General features: G+C 34.4%; 2 protein-coding genes across 4 annotated transcripts; one reads left to right on the plus strand and one right to left on the minus strand.

Moving 5' to 3' along the window:
* Nucleotides 1-4,686: 4,686 nt before the first annotated feature.
* Nucleotides 4,687-7,610, minus strand: LOC118061623 (uncharacterized). Of its 3 annotated transcripts, none has more exons than XM_035075122.2 (7): nucleotides 7,425-7,610; nucleotides 7,193-7,300; nucleotides 6,822-6,977; nucleotides 6,237-6,317; nucleotides 6,030-6,155; nucleotides 5,815-5,895; nucleotides 4,687-5,093 (listed from the first exon to the last, which is right to left on the minus strand). In XM_035075122.2, the coding sequence occupies exons 2-7, from the start codon at nucleotides 7,296-7,298 to the stop codon at nucleotides 5,017-5,019; spliced, it is 627 nt and encodes a 208-aa protein (XP_034931013.1). In that variant the 5' UTR covers nucleotides 7,299-7,300; nucleotides 7,425-7,610; the 3' UTR covers nucleotides 4,687-5,016. The 3 variants fall into 3 exon arrangements, with proteins under 3 accessions (XP_034931013.1, XP_073267796.1, XP_034931012.1); XM_073411695.1 differs by having other exon boundaries at nucleotides 7,392-7,610; XM_035075121.2 differs by having other exon boundaries at nucleotides 7,193-7,610.
* A 6,591-nt stretch (nucleotides 7,611-14,201) lies between these two features.
* LOC118061625 (protein IQ-DOMAIN 19) lies at nucleotides 14,202-16,833 on the plus strand. Its single transcript, XM_035075125.2, has 4 exons — nucleotides 14,202-14,960; nucleotides 15,079-15,312; nucleotides 15,813-16,505; nucleotides 16,704-16,833. The coding sequence occupies exons 1-4, from the start codon at nucleotides 14,610-14,612 to the stop codon at nucleotides 16,722-16,724; spliced, it is 1,299 nt and encodes a 432-aa protein (XP_034931016.1). The 5' UTR covers nucleotides 14,202-14,609; the 3' UTR covers nucleotides 16,725-16,833.
* Nucleotides 16,834-17,710: the final 877 nt, after the last annotated feature.

Genomic DNA, 17,710 nt, shown 5'->3' on the forward strand with positions numbered 1-17,710 from the left:
TTGGTATTTTTTTTTTATACAAAGGCATTTATTTTCAAATGAAATTAAATTTAAATTTTATTTGAAACATATACCTTTAGCCTATCATAATTGGTACAGATATCTTTAAGTGAAATAAATCTTTGAACTTTAAACATGTATAATAAAGACAATTGCTAAGAATGGTATTATAATGTGTATTTACAATGATATTTTCATCAAATATTGGTGTAGGCACGGAATAACAGTTGCTACGAATTTTGATTTTGTAGCAATACTTGTATTAATTCCCGATTCTATTATATATGTATACAGATAAGATATTATTAAATGCTTTTTATTTATTTTTTAGAAGGCTTTTTATATTTGTATAGGCCTATATTACCAAATAAATTGCCCTTGAAAAAATTAATAAATTGTTTAGAAAAAATAAACCCAATACAATTCATCGGAGATATAGAACCTAAATGAATATAAAAAAGTCATTTCATGATAGAAAATATTTAACTAATATGTAATTAGCATGTACAGTTGGTGTAACTTTTGAGCTAACCAAAGGACTTCAAAAAACACCAAGATAAATTAAATAACTCAAACAATATTATATAAGAATTAATTGGTCAGAATTTAGAATATAAAAATAAAAATGAACTAGCATAAACACAAGTTGTCATGGTTTTACTGGGGGAGATAATAAGAATTAATATTCTGTGAGAAACCTTGGTAATGATGTTTATATATAAAGAATTAAAGGATACATAATGTTTGAGATTATTCTCCAAAAAAAAACAAAGAAACAAAAGAGCTGAGATTCATTCAAGAAACGGTACATTATTTTTCCCGTTTCTTCTCCAATATATTATGGATTGTGAGTTATTTGCGTATAGAACCCATCAGACGAAAAGGGAAGATAAACAATCATCATCGTTTCATTCAAGAACACCGGGACAATCATTCCAAGAAAAGAAAGTAAGAAGAGAGAAGATTAGGCCAATCATGTGTAAATTGTGCAGGAAAGCCTGAAAGCTTGCATTCTATTTCTATGGAACCAGGGAGTATCTCTAGTAACTTTTAGCCTGAAAGAATGTGACCGGCAGCGGCATATTGGGCTTTCTGGCAGCCGTAGCTAATCTATTATTTTTCCTTCTTTTGTCCTGAAAGTCAATGAATTCGTGAAACATGATAGGTTTTTATGATTGATAGCCATGTCCGTAAGAAAATATAGCCACTCATCAAATTCCTCCTCATTTAATACCGGGAGACAGGGACGCTGGGTCTCAGGCTGAGATGATGAGGAGGAGATTAAAGTGAGGGGTACCTCGGTTGGTAGGACAGAAGTATCTCATTATCACCATTAAACATGATACTCCAAGCACCTCCTTGTAACCCTAGGTGTATGGCTCTGTTTTTTCTCATTGCCCGAAGCAACCATCCCCCCCGGAGCTCTGATCATGACCTCTGAGTCAAATCCCGCAGGCGAAAATGACCTTTCCCCTACATTCTGTCTCCATCAGCGTTATTGCTACAGTATAACTCGAACCATATTATTGATACTACATAACTCAACAGTCCTGTATCCGAAATCAATAATTTAATCCGAACAGGAAACTTTGATTTTTAATTGGTTCGTGTCTCCAAATACATCATGCCGAGCTGATTCTGCGAATAAATAACAGTTCTAGAGATTGAACTATTTAGAGAGATCGAGTTATTTAGAAATCCTTTAAATAGCAGTTCGACAGAAGAATGAAAAGCAATTCTAAACTACAATACTAGACACGGCGCTTTTGGCGACGGCGATTGTATACATCAAATTGTGGGCTAGCTATTGCAAGTTGATTATCAACAAATTGCAAGGAATTAAAGCAGATATGATGAGATGGGTCAGCATCAGTGCCGATCCAGATAAGTCAGCTGGAAGAACTGGAGGATCGAGAAGATTAATAGGAGATATTAAAACCCACTACCAACTGGAGGGTGACACGAACCATTGAATTTGCTTCACAGAATACTATGTTTAGAGGGAGCTTTTTCGTGTGGATGACATGAAGTCGTCCCTACCAGTTTAATAGGGAGAAAGTGAGATTCAAACATCCAGCGTAAGATCGCCCGCTCCGAGCAAAATATTCACCGTCCCTGATTTCAAACACAGCATCAGTGGAATATTTTATTACCAATGTACCCCCACCTAAATGCTGCTCGGCAACCAGTCTCACTATGCACATTATGGGAGCCTTAAAAATGATAGTCTTGTGAGATGACATGCCATTTGTCCGAGACGTTCAACCCCAAAATCGAGCACACTTCAGCTTCCATGGATGCACCTATCTATCGAGTATTTAAGCCCGTAAATGGAATCGAATTCTGATTCACGTAGCAGTTAGATTCTAACGAGAATCCATTTGGTTAGTTTTTTTTTTTTTTTTTTTTTTAAATTAGCACGTTTTTTATAATTCTTAATTTTTTTATTAAATGAACGTATAAATTCTGTAGCTTGTGGTAAAGATTTTATTGATGGTAAAAAAAGTTAACATCTTGTAGTTCATCGCGAGAAATCAAACCAAGTTCCCTGTTATAAAATTTGGATCGAACTCTCAAAATCTTAATTTCGAAGCCCTTGTTATAAGAGACCGATACCTCGTTTGTTAGGTTCTACTTTCATTTTATTTTATGAAGAATAAAAGAAAACCGTAAATTTTTTAAGCACTAAAATAAAAGAAAATATAAATTTGATAATTAATGGGCGCAAACCCACCAAATGACCATACCAATTGTTTTTTTTTCTTAATTAAACTTGTCCTCTTAGCTTCCACTAATCATTATACTTAACGCTTTAAGGGCTGAAGGGAAGAAAAAAAGGATACAAGCTAGAAGTTGTTTGTGAGTGTGGTAGCTGTTGCTTTTCAAATAGCTTTTCGTGCCGAAAAGTATGCCAATAATGTTTTTTATTTTTTAAAAATTATTTTTGATATCAACACATCAAAACGATCTAGAAAATACAAACCGAACTCAATTTTAACAAAAAAATAATAATTTGAAATTGTGCAAAAAACCGTTTGGACCGCAGTACCAAACAGCCCCTTAGGGGAAATTAAGCTCTAAAGGGAATGGATCCCTTAAATGACACCATATGCTAGCAAATTTGCAATGATTAAAAGAAGTGGAAATTTCAAGGAAGATGATCACGGGGCTTGTTAATTAGATCAGAGACTGGCTACCACCGACAGAGCGCCTCAGTGCATTTAGGTAAAGTTACGGAAACTACCATCAAGGATCGATGCGACTTCTCCTGCTGTCACATAAATGAGCTAAAAAACATGGACATCTCAGCTCCAATTCCCAAAGGCACTACTGATAGACCACCACATTTACCTAGATTTTGATGGGAGGCCTGTAGGGGCCGCGGCATCCACTCTAATCAACCACACAAGGGTAAACACGGGAGTAAGGTAAGAAATTACACAGCAGAGAAAAGGCGGGGCAGAGAGAAAAGCTTGAAAAACCAGAGGGCCCTTTGTAAGTTCCGACGAGATGCCTCCACCATTCTGAGAACCTTGAAACAAGGAGGAAAGCTTTTTTTTGAAACAAAAACCGAGGAATCACAAGGCAGAGATTCAAGGAAGGCAAAAGCAGCAATAATTCACACACACATAAACCAAAGATTAGAGTCAGCAAGTGTACTGCCAGTACTATAAAAACACTTCCCGTACCTAAGTTGATGTTGCGTTTGTAGTAGTTGTTTTTAAAATATATTTTTTAATATATTAAAATAATTTTTATAATAACACTTGATATAAAAAGAGCAATGACAGGATCTTCCTATTGGACACTTTCTTTCAAATCCAGGCAATCAATTACGTTAAATTAAAAAAAAAAAGTTACACTGTTCACTGCTTAGGGTCCTATCTGTGTAGGCTGAAAAAAATAGTAGCCTATAATGTGGGCCGTACGCCCGCTGGCAGGGAGCGCCGTACTAAATGAATCGTGTCATTATCTGGAGGGCCGGGGACTGATTATTACTTACCTGTACTGGAAATATTTATAAGATGGGGACATTTTAGCTGCTAGAATATATAGGCTAGCTTTTTAGGCGTTTACAGGGTCTGGAGTTACATGGTGGTTCCATCAATCATGTTTTATTTTTTTTATTTAAAAATATATTAAAATATTTTTTAAAAAATTATTGTATTAAATTTATTAAAAATGATTTAAAATAATATTTATTTTTATATAAAAATTCTTTTAAAATACATCCAAATATCAAAACATAATACTAAACAGCCTCGTGGAAAAAATAAAATAAAATAGAAGTAATAACCCTATGATTCTAAATTAAAGAAATTAAACTGTTAAAGATGTAGAAATGAATTTTATAGCGATGGCTAAAGAAGAATCTGGACCGTTGAACCAGGTGGCGAAATACACAACGCAGGAGCAACCATAAAAGAAAGCAGAGTTACTCGAAGGACGAAACAACCTACCAAGGCAACATCATTCGAGGCCCATAAAGATGCCCGACCAAACCCAGCACTACTCTCAAGGGTGGGTTTGGGCTATGGCTATCTATCCCCGCGTTAGGAGCCCATAAAGAGAAGGCTTGATGTTTTGTTAGGAGCTTTTGGTGATTGATTTTGGTGTAAGATCAGCACGTGCGTTTTAATGAAGGTTGGATGGTCGGGGCGTTCGGAGAACACCAGGTGTCTCAGATTGCTATAAACAGACAAATATAAAGTAATCAAACTGTGGCAGCATGTTCTGTACATCCAAGTATATGAAGACAGTACTGTAGCACATGCTAACTCAGTAACTCTACATGAATTCAGTAACAGCTAACTCAGTACTCGGACATATCTCCACGCCAAATCTAGCTCCCCTCTTCATCCTATATGTGAGAATACAAAGCTATCATCCCCTCGTCCCCTGATGCATATATAACTGCTAAAGTTATAGATAAATGTCGCCGAGTATATTAGGTATCAGAAACAATAATTTCTCCATAATAACAAGCCACAACCATCGAGCATATGCCTACTACTTCTACATCCAGTCAATCATACACAGCAACATAATCAATGTCATCAGCCAATGGAACTTTTCTTGTAGAATCGAAGAAGCTGCAAAAGGGGAGAGGCAATGTTAAACATAGGAGCACAAGCATCACAAAACTGATTGCAGTATAGAATATGCAATGTGAAAGATACATCATCTCACAATCAAGGACCTTGACAGGCCTTTTTGGCCATCCAGTAACTTCAAAACCAGAAAGCATGCTTCTTCTAAATTAGGCTGGAAAAAAGGAAACTTTTGCTTAAGCTGGCATTCTAACCGCATTAGGTAGATCTTACATCCCAAGGAAAAGTTCACGAGCTGGATCATGGCTTGGGTATTACATGGCCAGAGAATGAATTTCCATTTAGAAATAGATATAGATTCAAAATTGAGAGTGTCTACGCAGACAGTTCAAATTTCGTATGGAATTTTAAATGCTTGGGTCGACACAACCTAGGGGATTCTTCCACAACAGTATGGTCATATGTCTTCAAGAAACATATTGAGATTACTGGAGCAAACAACCACCGCTTATGTTGGAAAATTCTAGCAAAAAACTCAGGATGCAAGCTTAATTGATAGGATGCTTATCGAACACTTTAAAACTCCAAAATGTAAAAGGACCATAACTGAAAGATAAATTAGAGTTAGATGGCTAAAAACTATGATGGTAAAGAAGAAATATTAAGCACTAAGCAAGACATGGCATTGCACAATCCTTGGAGAAATTGCAGAGAATGTTAAGAGCATAAGCAGCCAGATACTGGCTTCAATTGACAGCCTCACCTTGATTCCTACTATTGTCAACCGAAGCTGATTTGTTCGACACTGAAATACCAAGGTTTCGGCAATCCATTCCAATTGCACCTTGTTCAAAACAAGAAACAAAGCCAGGTAAATATTTTCAAAGCAAAATATCAATTCCAGATATATTTAATGAGATTGAAAATTCTTATATACACAGAGGTTATATATGTAGCAAGTTATGCACAGTCTCTTACAATCTTTGTAACAAGGAAAGGCAGAGACATTAAGAAGGTTATTATAACCCTCTGCACATGCGCAACTGTAAGTAAATGTAGATGTCTTGTTGCAGGAGCCACCTCCACAATCAGTCCAAAAGCACGCTACAATAATAAATAGACCAAAAGCCTAAGATTGCATCAAGAGTGTAACAAGCGACAGAGTGAGGTTTTGGTAAGGCTTACGTTCGAAAATCGACTCATTACCCTTGCTTGCTTTCCCTTGGACAGGTGAGGGTGCTGCCATGCATGAGAAGTTCAAGGTACCTAAGGAAATACGGATCAGATAATCAATCAGAATTCAGAAGTGTGAGAGCTGCAAAAAATGTTCTTCGCGAAATTTAATCATACGAAAATGTTATGGATCGCATTAGTCTTTCTGTCTAGTTATCCGACATTTTTTAAGATATACAATAACCTAATCCTTGACTTGATGATGTAGGCAAATATCACCATCGGCATCAAATCTTGACAAGCATTCGGTTTTATTTCTCTAGTAAATTTAATTCATCTCAGCAAGACCACCGTCCTTGACAAGGTATGGACGGTTGTGATTGGCATGAATTACCAACTCAAATAAAATAAAATTTGCTTTCCCAATTCAGGATTTTTTATAATTTGTTTTAGTTAATTCCACTCCTTTGAAAAGAACATTCCCTCCTTCCTTTAAACTAAGACAAAGTCTTGTACACACAGGGCTCGTAGCTGAACAAATATGTACTTATTGCCACGATTAAAGACAGGAGAGAAAAGAAGAAACAGAGAACTCACAGTCAGGAACTATGCAAGGAAGAAACTTGAGATGATCGTCATGGTCAGAGCTAGTCTGCTTCCACCCAGGATCACATTCACATTCAAAAAACCAGGTACTATTATCAGAGGGCTTGCAGGTTCCTTTCCCACATTCCACTTTTTTGCACACATCATCTAGTAATAAAAAACCAAAGTAAAATGATCATAATACGATGATGTTATAGCCAAAACCATAGCGAGAATGAAAAACCCTGTTGATAAATGTTATTAACATCGATCGAAACTCATCAAGGAAAATTGGCAGCTGTATAAACTAGTCAAGGAAAAAACAAGCAAGAAACTAAATTAATTAATTATCAAACGGCGATTAAGGATTGAAAAACAAGTACCAAAGACAGGAGACAGGAGTGGAGATACAAAGCCACTTCTAGCAATCAAAGGTTGCAGAAGAAAAAGGATTATAACCCAGGTAACACAGGTACTGGCATAAACCATCTCTGGAACAAACAGAGAATTAGATAGAGAGAGATGGTGAGGTCAGAGGTGTACTTGAATATGTGAAGTTTAAAACTAGGATAGAGGATCTACAAAATTGTAAGCTTCTTCTGTTGGGTCACATACTCTCATGAGACCTCTCTCTTTTTTTTCATCTTCTCTGAGCAAAGATATTTATGTGTGTGTGAACGAACGTGGCTCCCGGAACTAGTTAATAAATGGCGATGCTTGAAGGATCCTGTGCGAAAAAGCTCGCGCTTGGGTATGGTTTTGCAGCCACTCAGATGTCACCGCATATAGCTTCCAGTTCCCATGCGTATCCATTCCATATATAAAGCCCGTGTTTCGTATTACAGTAATATTTATTTTTTAAAATGTTTTTAATCTGTTAAGATAATTTTTATTTTATTTTATTTAAAAATACAAGATTTTTTATATTTTTATATATCAAAATAATAATAAAAAAAAACATAAATGTAATGTTTTTTAAATAAAATATTCTTTTAAAGCTAAAAAACAAAAGTTTCCACGCTCCCAAACACTCGAACGGCAGATAATAAAAGTCAATGCTCGCACCCATGACAATTAAAGTAGGGGAACTAGGGTTGGGTCTAGTGAAACTTCAATAGTCTCCGCCGCCGGAATTGGTGAGATTATTTATGAGCCATCAACATTCCGGAGCAAACCGTGTGGGCTCTAGATTCTAGTCTAAACTCCAGATCGTGGGGCCGGATTTAACTTTTATAATGGGCAACACCTTTTGTTTTATTTTACACTTAAAAAAATATTTTGGATTTTATGTGTTCAATATTTTCTAATTTTTACATCGAAATTATTTATTTTCTAGTTTTTTCTTTGGCTTTTGAAATTAAATAGAAAAAATCAACTAGAAAATAAAAACAATCCAGCATCAATAATAAAAATACAGCAATGGTTTTGATCTTTTGTAAAAATATTCATTTATTTCTTCAATAAGAAAAATTTTCTTAAAATCTTGAGAAAAAAATTAATTCATTTATTTTATTAATCTTTTTAATTTTTTTCTAGAATTGGAACCAACAAAAGTTGACACGTGTTTTCCATCCTTTATAATAGTTAAAATAAAAAATTATATTGATTACGGACGAAGAGGATTTTGTTATCTAGTGTATCACATTATAAAAAACCGACTGCTTGAATTAAAACCACAAAGATATTTCATAATAAATCAACATCATTGAGCCACGGTTTAAAATTCTGTTCCAAACAACATTTTATATATATAAAAATAATTATTTTAATATGTTAATATTAAAGATAATTTTTTTAAAATTAAATAATATTATTTTGATGTATTTACAAGTTAAAAACACTTTAAAAAACAATTGCTTCCACACTTCTTAAATATAGTATTGTAATAGTTTTTGTAGTTGTAATTTAAAAATACAGGTTTAAAAAATATATAAATTATATTTTTTTAATTCAAATTTTTATAATAACTTGGGATGAAAATTAAATTTAAACAGTGAAAAATAAAATAATAAATTTTAAAAATATCTCTAACCACACTATTTCATAATGTAAAACGTAAAACGTAAAACGGTAATTTAAATCATGTCTATTACAACTAATTCAAACCTTGTTGTCTTTTCTTGTCGGTGTGGGATTGGATTCTTTTTCAAGTGAGGGATCAGATCATTGGTTGGATTTTAATAATTAGGATTTAGTTTCATCAAATTAGTGGATGGTTTGAATTTTTATATGTATATAAATGGTAAATGTGAGAAGATTCAAACCATTGATTTTAAAATATATGGCTTGAATTTTCTTAAGTTAATAAATCATGCAAATTCACTTGTAGGAAAAGTACTATTTTATTCTCTACAAGATCACCTTTACAATTTAGCTTGCTGTTTTGTTCTGATAAGATGAGGGGAATACTATGTCCAATGAAAACAATAGGCCGAACCCCTTTCTGGTATTATGATTTAAATGAGTTGATTTGTTTTTGTTTTTTTATGTTTTTAAATTATTTTATGTATTAATATTATTTTTTTAAAAAAATTATTTTAATGAATTTTCAAATAAAAATTTATTTTAAAAACAACAACTATTGTATTCTCAAATACCACCCAGAAACAGTTATTTTTTGTTCCATGTATCTGTTTGCACATTAATAACCTTTTATTCATAGAACATATATTTTTCGTCATTAAATAAAATAATAGAAGTATTTTGGTTAAATAAAACTTTAACAACTTTTTTCTGTGACGTAAATAATATAAAGACATAATTTTAAAACGAAACAAGATTTATGCATTCTCTATTTACTTAATTTAGAAATGTACAGTATTTAGCTTATTATTTTCTGACAACAAAGGAACGCCTAATCTGAATGTTATATAACTTTCCCGGTAAAAAAAAAAAAAAAAAATAATCCTAAACTAACAATGTTAAACTCCGAGAGCATAATCATATAATGGAATTTATTGAGTATAATTAATATAATAATATCAATCATTTAAGAGTATAATAACCAATAAAAATTTTAAAAAATGGGTTACTTTTTAAAACATTTCATGTTTACTCCCTTCCATGCTATGTCTTTACCATTTTTTCTGGGTGTGTTTGGTATTGTGGTTGCTATTAAAAGTACTTTTATGAAGTTGGTTTGAAAATATAAAAACCAAAAAAGTTTAATAAAAAAAAAATTGAGGTGTAGATTTTTAACTACAATTATTACATCATGACTATATTTTTTCATGATTTCTTAGAACAAACAATAAAACTGAAGTTACTTTATCAAGTGAACTCTTCTAATTTTTTGAATAAAACAGAATTAAATAAAAATAAAAACTGAATTAATTTTTTTAACTAACATAATTGGAATTGCGATCAAATTCCACAAATGCTACGTCATCATGCTATATCCTTCTAATTTATGTGTTTTTTTTAACTAAAACTCAATTTAAAAAAAAAATTACAATTTCATTACGTACAAAATTTATTCGACAAATATAGTTTCATGATTTTTTGAGCATGCAATAAAATTAAGTAAAATATTATCAGGAATAAAATTGAGATTACAGTATAAGTAATTTAATTCACCTTAAACTAATTTTTTTTTAAAAATAGTTGTTCACGTTTACATGAATAGTGTGAGAAATCACTGTTTTTTTTTAATTGCACTGATTTTTCAGAAAAAAAAAACTTTTTCTTGGTTTTTCAAAATTAAAAAACAAAAAAAAAGTAAAACTCTGATTTAAGTTTGGGGAACAGTGCGAGTGAATTCAACTGTACATGTAAACTTTTTCTTGGTTTTTTGAAAAAAAAAAAAAAAAAAAAACCGTTTTTAAGTTTAGGGAACAGTGGAGCCATGCTCCACTGTTCCAACGTTTTCCTTAGGAGAAAATGACTACCAGTCAAAATCAAGTTTCATTTTGTTACCCAAAAATTTTTCCCAAAAACGGCACCTATAAATGAATTATATTGATTAATGATAATTAATCCTAGCTGCCAGTTTGGGCTTTCTGATGGCTGTTTGAGAGCTCTGGGCTTAACTCTTTTGAACTTTCTGTTTGTTTCTCTATATTGGGCTCAAGCCCGTGAACTTATTATTATTTTATTTTGTTGAAAAACTGAGGAAAACTTTCCATTAATCAAAGTCGAAGACGATAAAAAATAAAAAACCCAGCAGGGTGAACGTCTTAATTTGTTTTCCATTCCTAACCTATGGCTTGTTCATTAAAATTTGAATGCGATGATGGGCTGGTAGACCTCCTAGCTAGTCACCAGGATCCGTGGACCACATCTCAATTGTTTTGAGTACAACACGTGGCCGTGACTCGTGAATCACAAAGGCGTTGATAGCTGTGCTGGGCTGATAGTGATAGAGAGGGGGGGGGGCTTACAGAATTATATGAAAGATGGTATTTAGAGCCGTGAATAAAGATTTTTAATTATAAAATTAAGTTTTTTTTTTTTTTTTTTTTCATGTGTATTTTACAAGTGATGCTTGAGTAATATTCATTTTGTATTTGAAATCTTTTATTAAGCAGGGACAAATTTCATTTTATAAAGTATAATTGATAAATATATATTTATTTTTGAGATTTTTTTGTTAAGCGACCGAGGCTTTGAATTACTGTCCAAATTATCTATTTGCTCCGTGTGTGAGACTTACTTGGGATGGGAGAGTAAACGTTAGCAGATCAGTTTCTTAACTTGGTGACATGAACGCAGAAGTATCACAAGAACATCCGACATGATCCGAGAGCATCGGTCTCATGGAAGGATGGAAGCTGTTGACCACTCGACCTATGTATCGACCCCTACAGAATTTCTTACACTTCCATTAGTAGGATATATATATATAAAACTGTAGTTGTTCGATTTGTTTATATATATTAAATTAATTTTAAAATTTTTTAAAAGTTAATAACTATATAATTCTCTAATAATTTTAATATTTAAACTAATAATTTTTAAAAAACAAATTTAATGCTAATATCTAGAATACTATAAAGCTTTTATTTGTCCCCGTTAATAGCTGCGGGGCAGGGATGGAAGTAGAAGATAAATATAACACTTGGATAACATCAACACGGTAGGTGAATCAGCTCAGGACTAATTTCTATATTTTTTTCAGTTCAATAATCTATCGCGTCAAATAAATCTAGTTTTTTTTTTTAAAAAAAGGAAAAAAGAGAGAGTGAAAACAGCTTCGCTACACTTTCTACACACCTTTTGCCCGACAAATAGCACTATAACCGAGCACTAAGAACTTGGACAGTGTAACAATGTCAATCCTTCAGAGACAAGCATTTCCATGAGATAAATGAAAGGAAGACAAACACATAGACAAAAAAAGGAGAGGAAGAACACTCAAGTAATGATGTATCACACAGCCTTTTCAAAGCCACGTGGCGAGCAAGTGAAAACAATATCACAATTTTATTGGAGCAAGAGATTCTCATTTAATAATACACTTGTTTTCCCCCTTGCTCCTTGACGCTCGAATATTTAATCACAGAGAATTAGCATATGATTCGTTGCTTGATGGCATTAATAGTATTAACGCACATATACAGAATGTCTTTGAAGGGATATGGACTGTTTTTCACATGGCCAGCATCGTCAACTGGGACAAAATATAGATCATAGATGTCTCTGGTACTGTCCCGCCTAACATCTCCAAATCTTTCTTCAAATTGAGTGAATAATCCTGCATTCATGAATTCTTAATTTTTGTTTTGAACAAACAAATGCTTTTCTTTGAAAACTTTTAAACTTCTATAACAGCGAAATTTCTGCACATAAATTGATCCAACTTTTTTTAAGTTACATAGGATTGCAAAATCTATTATTTGTTTTTAAATTCTTAATTCCTCTCGCAGTTTTTAACAAAAAAATTTTATTTTTAAATATATATTTTAAAAATAAACACTATCTCAATATCAAATATACTCTTCATGGGTGATTTGTAAGCCCGTGTAATCTTTTAAAAAAATCAATACTTGGTGTGTTTTACATGTGGATTCTAGCTAGAGCAAAATGCATTAAACCCGTGTACAATGAGAGTTTAGAATATCTTACCATCTTGTACTAGTGTTTCTGCGGAGGATGAACGCGCTAATAAATTATTCAATGCTAGCAGTAACTGCGTGCTTAAAACATCACAGAGGTAAGACAAGGGAAATGAACAAGCCTCACAGGGATGGTGTTTCCCCGAAACAAACACCTAGTCAAATATTCACATGCTATCTTTTTTGCTTGTACAACATAGCATGTGATTGCCAACTAATCTTTTCACCAGCAAGAATTATTCATTTTTCTATTTGCATCCTCAATTTTATACTCATGAGAAGGGTGAGCCAGACGCCATGAAATCAATATTGTTCATGCACTGATCACTACAGGCCAAGAGGCTTTGGTGTCCTTGCTGATTAACAGTGCTGTGAAACACGATTTAATTTCTTTTTTTCAGTATTTGTCTTTAGTGCATGTACTTGATTTAGTTGGAAGAAGCAATTGAATTCCAAGGGAGAAAAAAGGATGCAGGCATTGGAGAAAGAAGCCATATTTTCGCCATGGTTTGAAATCACAAACTTTATATAGTTTGATACTGCTGCTGCAGCAGTTTCGTTGTAATTCCAGCCTAAGGTTTTCCACTGGGATGTTTTAAACACAAAAAATGATGGATCAAACAGTTTTAAAGAATTATTTAGAAGTTAAGAGATTGAATTTATACTTTGTTAAAATGATTCTCCTAACCAAAAAGAAGGAAAAGAATTCAAATGACGGGTCTCAAAATCCATTCAAAGGCATAGAATTTCCATGAGATCCACTTCTAACATAACATCTCCCCAACCAATTCTGAGTATAGCATGTAGAGGTTCTGAGCTATTGGCGGTAGAATACAAGCAAAGGGGGGAGGTAATCTACGCATTAATGGACCTGTCTCCCCAACAACAGCTCTCATTCTTGCATCATGATCGCTTAGCAGTGTCTCCAGTACAGGGGTTTTGAAAGCAACCGGACCCCTGCCCTTTTAGAGGTGGGTGATGATAATCAAATAAGATGACTTCGTTACTAGTCTTTGGAATCAAGGTGACCTTCACTTGGGATCATGGAAAAGAACACTTTGCAAAAAAGATGGTGAAAGAATCAACCAGCAGGGACAGGATAAGCATGTGCACCCCCTTACTGCACTTCTCCGAGGACCCCACGACCCTACAGGAAGATACAAGTTCTAAATTCCATGACCCAATTAAGTGGACAATTCCCCCCTGCCTGAGATGAGTATTTTACAAGGATTCTGCATGTTCTTTACCCATTTTCACATGGTCTCCTGCGCCTCCCTTATTTCTTTATAGACAGTGGAACAGGGTTTCAAGTTACCAATAAACCCTTTCAGTCCTTGATGGCGGCTTCGCAAGAATGAGCCTTACCTGCAGGGACATGATTGGCATCTAAGAAATTCCATCAAAGGCAAGGAATCGCTGCCTATAATCTTCCAGGAGGAAGGTGAGTGGGCAAACTGGGAACTTCATCTGCTTTTATTATCCCTCGCAAATCTTACCTAATAAGTCACAGCACAAGCCCTCGGAAAATGGTATTTACGGCAAGAGAAAAATAATAAAACAGTAAGAGTTAGGCTGTCAAAAGAAGGGTGCAATTAAATCCCTTACTAAACAGCCGGACCATTATGGTGTTGAAAGCAATAAATGATAAGTAGACAGGAGAGACTAGAGAGATCTGAATCTCATTTGTTGCTTTCTTATATGTTCTTGCTCGGGTGATAAAATGACACCTTAGACGGAATTGACAGAGATGGGGAAGCCAGGCAAATGGCTTAGAAGTTTCTTGACAGGGAAGAAAGACAAGGAGAAGGAAAAGGGTACAAGCAATCAGAATTCCACACCTAGTATTCAGAATCCGGTGACTCCAATTTCGATACCACCAACTACTGCGAAAGAAAAAAGAAGATGGAGTTTTCGCAGATCATCAGCCACAGCAGCTGCTCCCAAGGACTCGAATTATACAGAACCAACTGCCACCACACAACCAGCTGCAGTGCAGGACACGTTCGATTCAGAGAATGAACAGAAAATGCACGCGATGGCTATCGCAAACAAAGAGGCTAAAGCCATAAAAATTCAATCAGTCTTTCGATCTTATCTGGTATGCAATTCTTGAATTTCCCATCGATTCTTATCAATGTCAAGACTGAAATTATAAGAACCAATGCTTCATGGATGAAACTGGTGGATTGCTTGATTGGTTTTGGTATTTCTAACAGGCAAGAAAAGCATTGCGTGCATTAAAAGGCTTAGTGAAGCTGCAGGCACTTGTGAGGGGTCACCTGGTGAGGAAACAGGCAACTGCCACTCTCCGGTGCATGCAGGCATTGGTGAATGTACAGACTAGAGCTCGGGCTCAGAGGATCTGGATGAATGAAGACGTAAATCCCAGCCAGAGGCAATCAATCCACAGAAGATCGACTCAGGAGAACAGGATGAGGCACACAAATTATGTAAGGATCCTTTCCTTCTTTCTTTCAGTTCATGCCTTGTTTTTCTATTATCAACAGTGGAGCTATCCATCATTTGACAAGGAATGAGTCAGATTACCTCATAAATGGAAAACTTAATATTCCATGTCACGCTTAAAAACATGTTTCTTGACCATAATCTTTCCATTCTGTTCAGCAGTAGTTATAAATGAAAAATAAACAAAACTTTCATAATCTTAATTTAAAAAAATAATGCCATGTGGTATTAAGAGTAATAAAAATATTCCTGGTAGCAGAACAGCATCTTTCCTTTATTCTCAGTGCTTTGCCAACATCACACCAAGACGCAACTATCTAAAATTTACTCCTTTTTTTCTTTTAAGGAAACGATATATATATATATATATATATATATATATATATATATATATATTATATATATATATATATTTTCACGTAGGGGAAAATTAGTACTTTGAAACCACTGCGAGTAATCTGCAATTCGGTTTTGGTACATGTAGGAGAATGAAAGAGTAATGGAGGAGAACATCAAGATTGTGGAGATGGATGTTGGAGAATCAAAGGGATGTGTAAAGAGCAGAAATAGCTACTCACACCATCCACAAACAGATCGAGCAGAGCACAGATTCTCCACACATTCTGCCCCAAATCATGCATTCTCGAAGCAAGAGAACTACCAGGTCTCTCCAGCTCCATCAGCTCTAACAGATATGAGCCCCCGAGCCTGCAGTGGGCATTTTGAGGACTATTCCTTCAGCACAGCACAAAGCAGTCCTCAGGACTACTCTGCAGTGTCAAAACCCGATCCATCAACGATTCCATTTGCCTTTCCAAGGCCAGAGTACGCAGAATCCCTGTCCTATGACTACCCATTATTTCCAAATTACATGGCAAACACGGAATCATCCAGGGCCAAAGTTCGGTCACATAGTGCACCGAACACAAAGAGGCCAGACTCATTCGAGAGGCAACCAAGCCGGAGGGAAGGTATCGATAGAGGGAAGGAATGTTCCCGAGGGCAGTGCGTGATGCAGCGGTCATCGTTCTCACGTTGGAGCACTGCTCAAAACTATCAATATCCATGGTCAGTTAAGCTTGACAGATCATCCGTTTCATTTAAAGACAGTGAGTGCGAATCCAACAGTACGATGCTCACGAACACCAATTACTGCAGATCTCTTGCTGGATTTGAAGTGAGTATGAGCCATCCTTAAATCACAATATTACAAATCCACAAATCAGAAGAGAAAAAAACACTAGACAAAGTAAATATATCAAACCGCTGATATTAGATGATTGGTTGATAGAAGTTGAATTAAGAGGTTTTGGTGTTAAAAGGTTGATGTTATAGAGCCAAATCTAACCTAGTTGAACCTTTTCTTAACCTGCAGGTTCATCGAAACAGGTACTAACAGTGCACTAGCCAGCCATTGCTACTCAGTATGGTGTTGTGCCCCCCAATAAAATAGCACATCGCAAACACTATGCAAGGAAGAAACTGAAGAAATTTAAATGTTATACCTACGCAGAAAGCTGCTGGAAAATTGTTGTACAACTTTTAATTCCTCTCCACTGTAAAAAGGTGGAGTAGAGTGTCGGAAACCCCTATATGTAGAGTCGTCTTCCTTTTTCTTTTTTTCCATGATTTGGACCAACGTGTTCGTTAATCCTTAGAATGCAAAGACAGCTAACGTGCAAGCATTGCAAATTAGATGCTGGGAGTGGGACACTCAGTTTTACTTTTTTTTTTTAATTATAATGTTAATTGTCTTCATAGAAATTTTTATTGAGAAGTGAATTCTTTTTTTCCCCAGATGGTCACTTGTTTTGTGCTTGTGATTTCATATCAATCCCGGCTAATGCCCATTCTTCCCTTGAAATTAGGACATAAATAAGTATTTAATCATATACAAAAATGCAAAACAAAAATATCACTCGATTCTCCAGCAATCAAATACAAAAAGTAAATGATAAATTAACAAGCTGTTAGACCAGGCTGAGTAATAACGCATAACCTGCGGGAGCAATTATGAAAAAACGACTTGTCACCGACTAAATAAAATGTTCAGTTATCAACTCTATGTCATTTGTTAAATATTCCCGGAAAAGTTGGTGATGCGCCAACATCAATGCCTATTAGAAATTTTTGTTGAACCTGAGCCAAATTAAAAAAAAAAAAAAAAGAGCTAAATCAATTTAACTGGTTTTTGTTTTAAAAATACAAACTAAATTGAAACTAATATGTTTAAACCGATTTTGAGTTTTTTTTTTAAAAAAATTTAGTTTTGGTTATCTTTTTAATAAAAACCCAATCAAACCAAAAATAATTATTCCTAGTGTAAATTCACTTTCAAATTATTTTTTTATATCAATCTTATTATCAAAAGTATTTTGATGT

Source organism: Populus alba, chromosome 10 (genome assembly GCF_005239225.2).
Source record: "Populus alba chromosome 10, ASM523922v2, whole genome shotgun sequence".
NCBI classification, from domain to species: Eukaryota; Viridiplantae; Streptophyta; class Magnoliopsida; order Malpighiales; family Salicaceae; genus Populus; species Populus alba.

Excerpts from the sequence above, each read along its gene's own strand:
- LOC118061625 (XM_035075125.2), top strand. The coding sequence starts at position 14,610 with ATGGGGAAGCCAGGCAAATGGCTTAGAAGTTTCTTGACAGGGAAGAAA. Across the intron at positions 14,961-15,078 it reads CAGTCTTTCGATCTTATCTG|GCAAGAAAAGCATTGCGTGC; the intron begins GTATGCAATTCT and ends TATTTCTAACAG. Across the intron at positions 16,506-16,703 it reads GATCTCTTGCTGGATTTGAA|GTTCATCGAAACAGGTACTA; the intron begins GTGAGTATGAGC and ends CTTAACCTGCAG.
- LOC118061623 (XM_035075122.2), bottom strand. The coding sequence starts at position 7,298 with ATGGTTTATGCCAGTACCTGTGTTACCTGGGTTATAATCCTTTTTCTT. Across the intron at positions 6,318-6,821 it reads TCCTTGCATAGTTCCTGACT|GTACCTTGAACTTCTCATGC; the intron begins GTGAGTTCTCTG and ends GTATTTCCTTAG. Across the intron at positions 5,094-5,814 it reads TGACAATAGTAGGAATCAAG|CTTCTTCGATTCTACAAGAA; the intron begins GTGAGGCTGTCA and ends CCCCTTTTGCAG.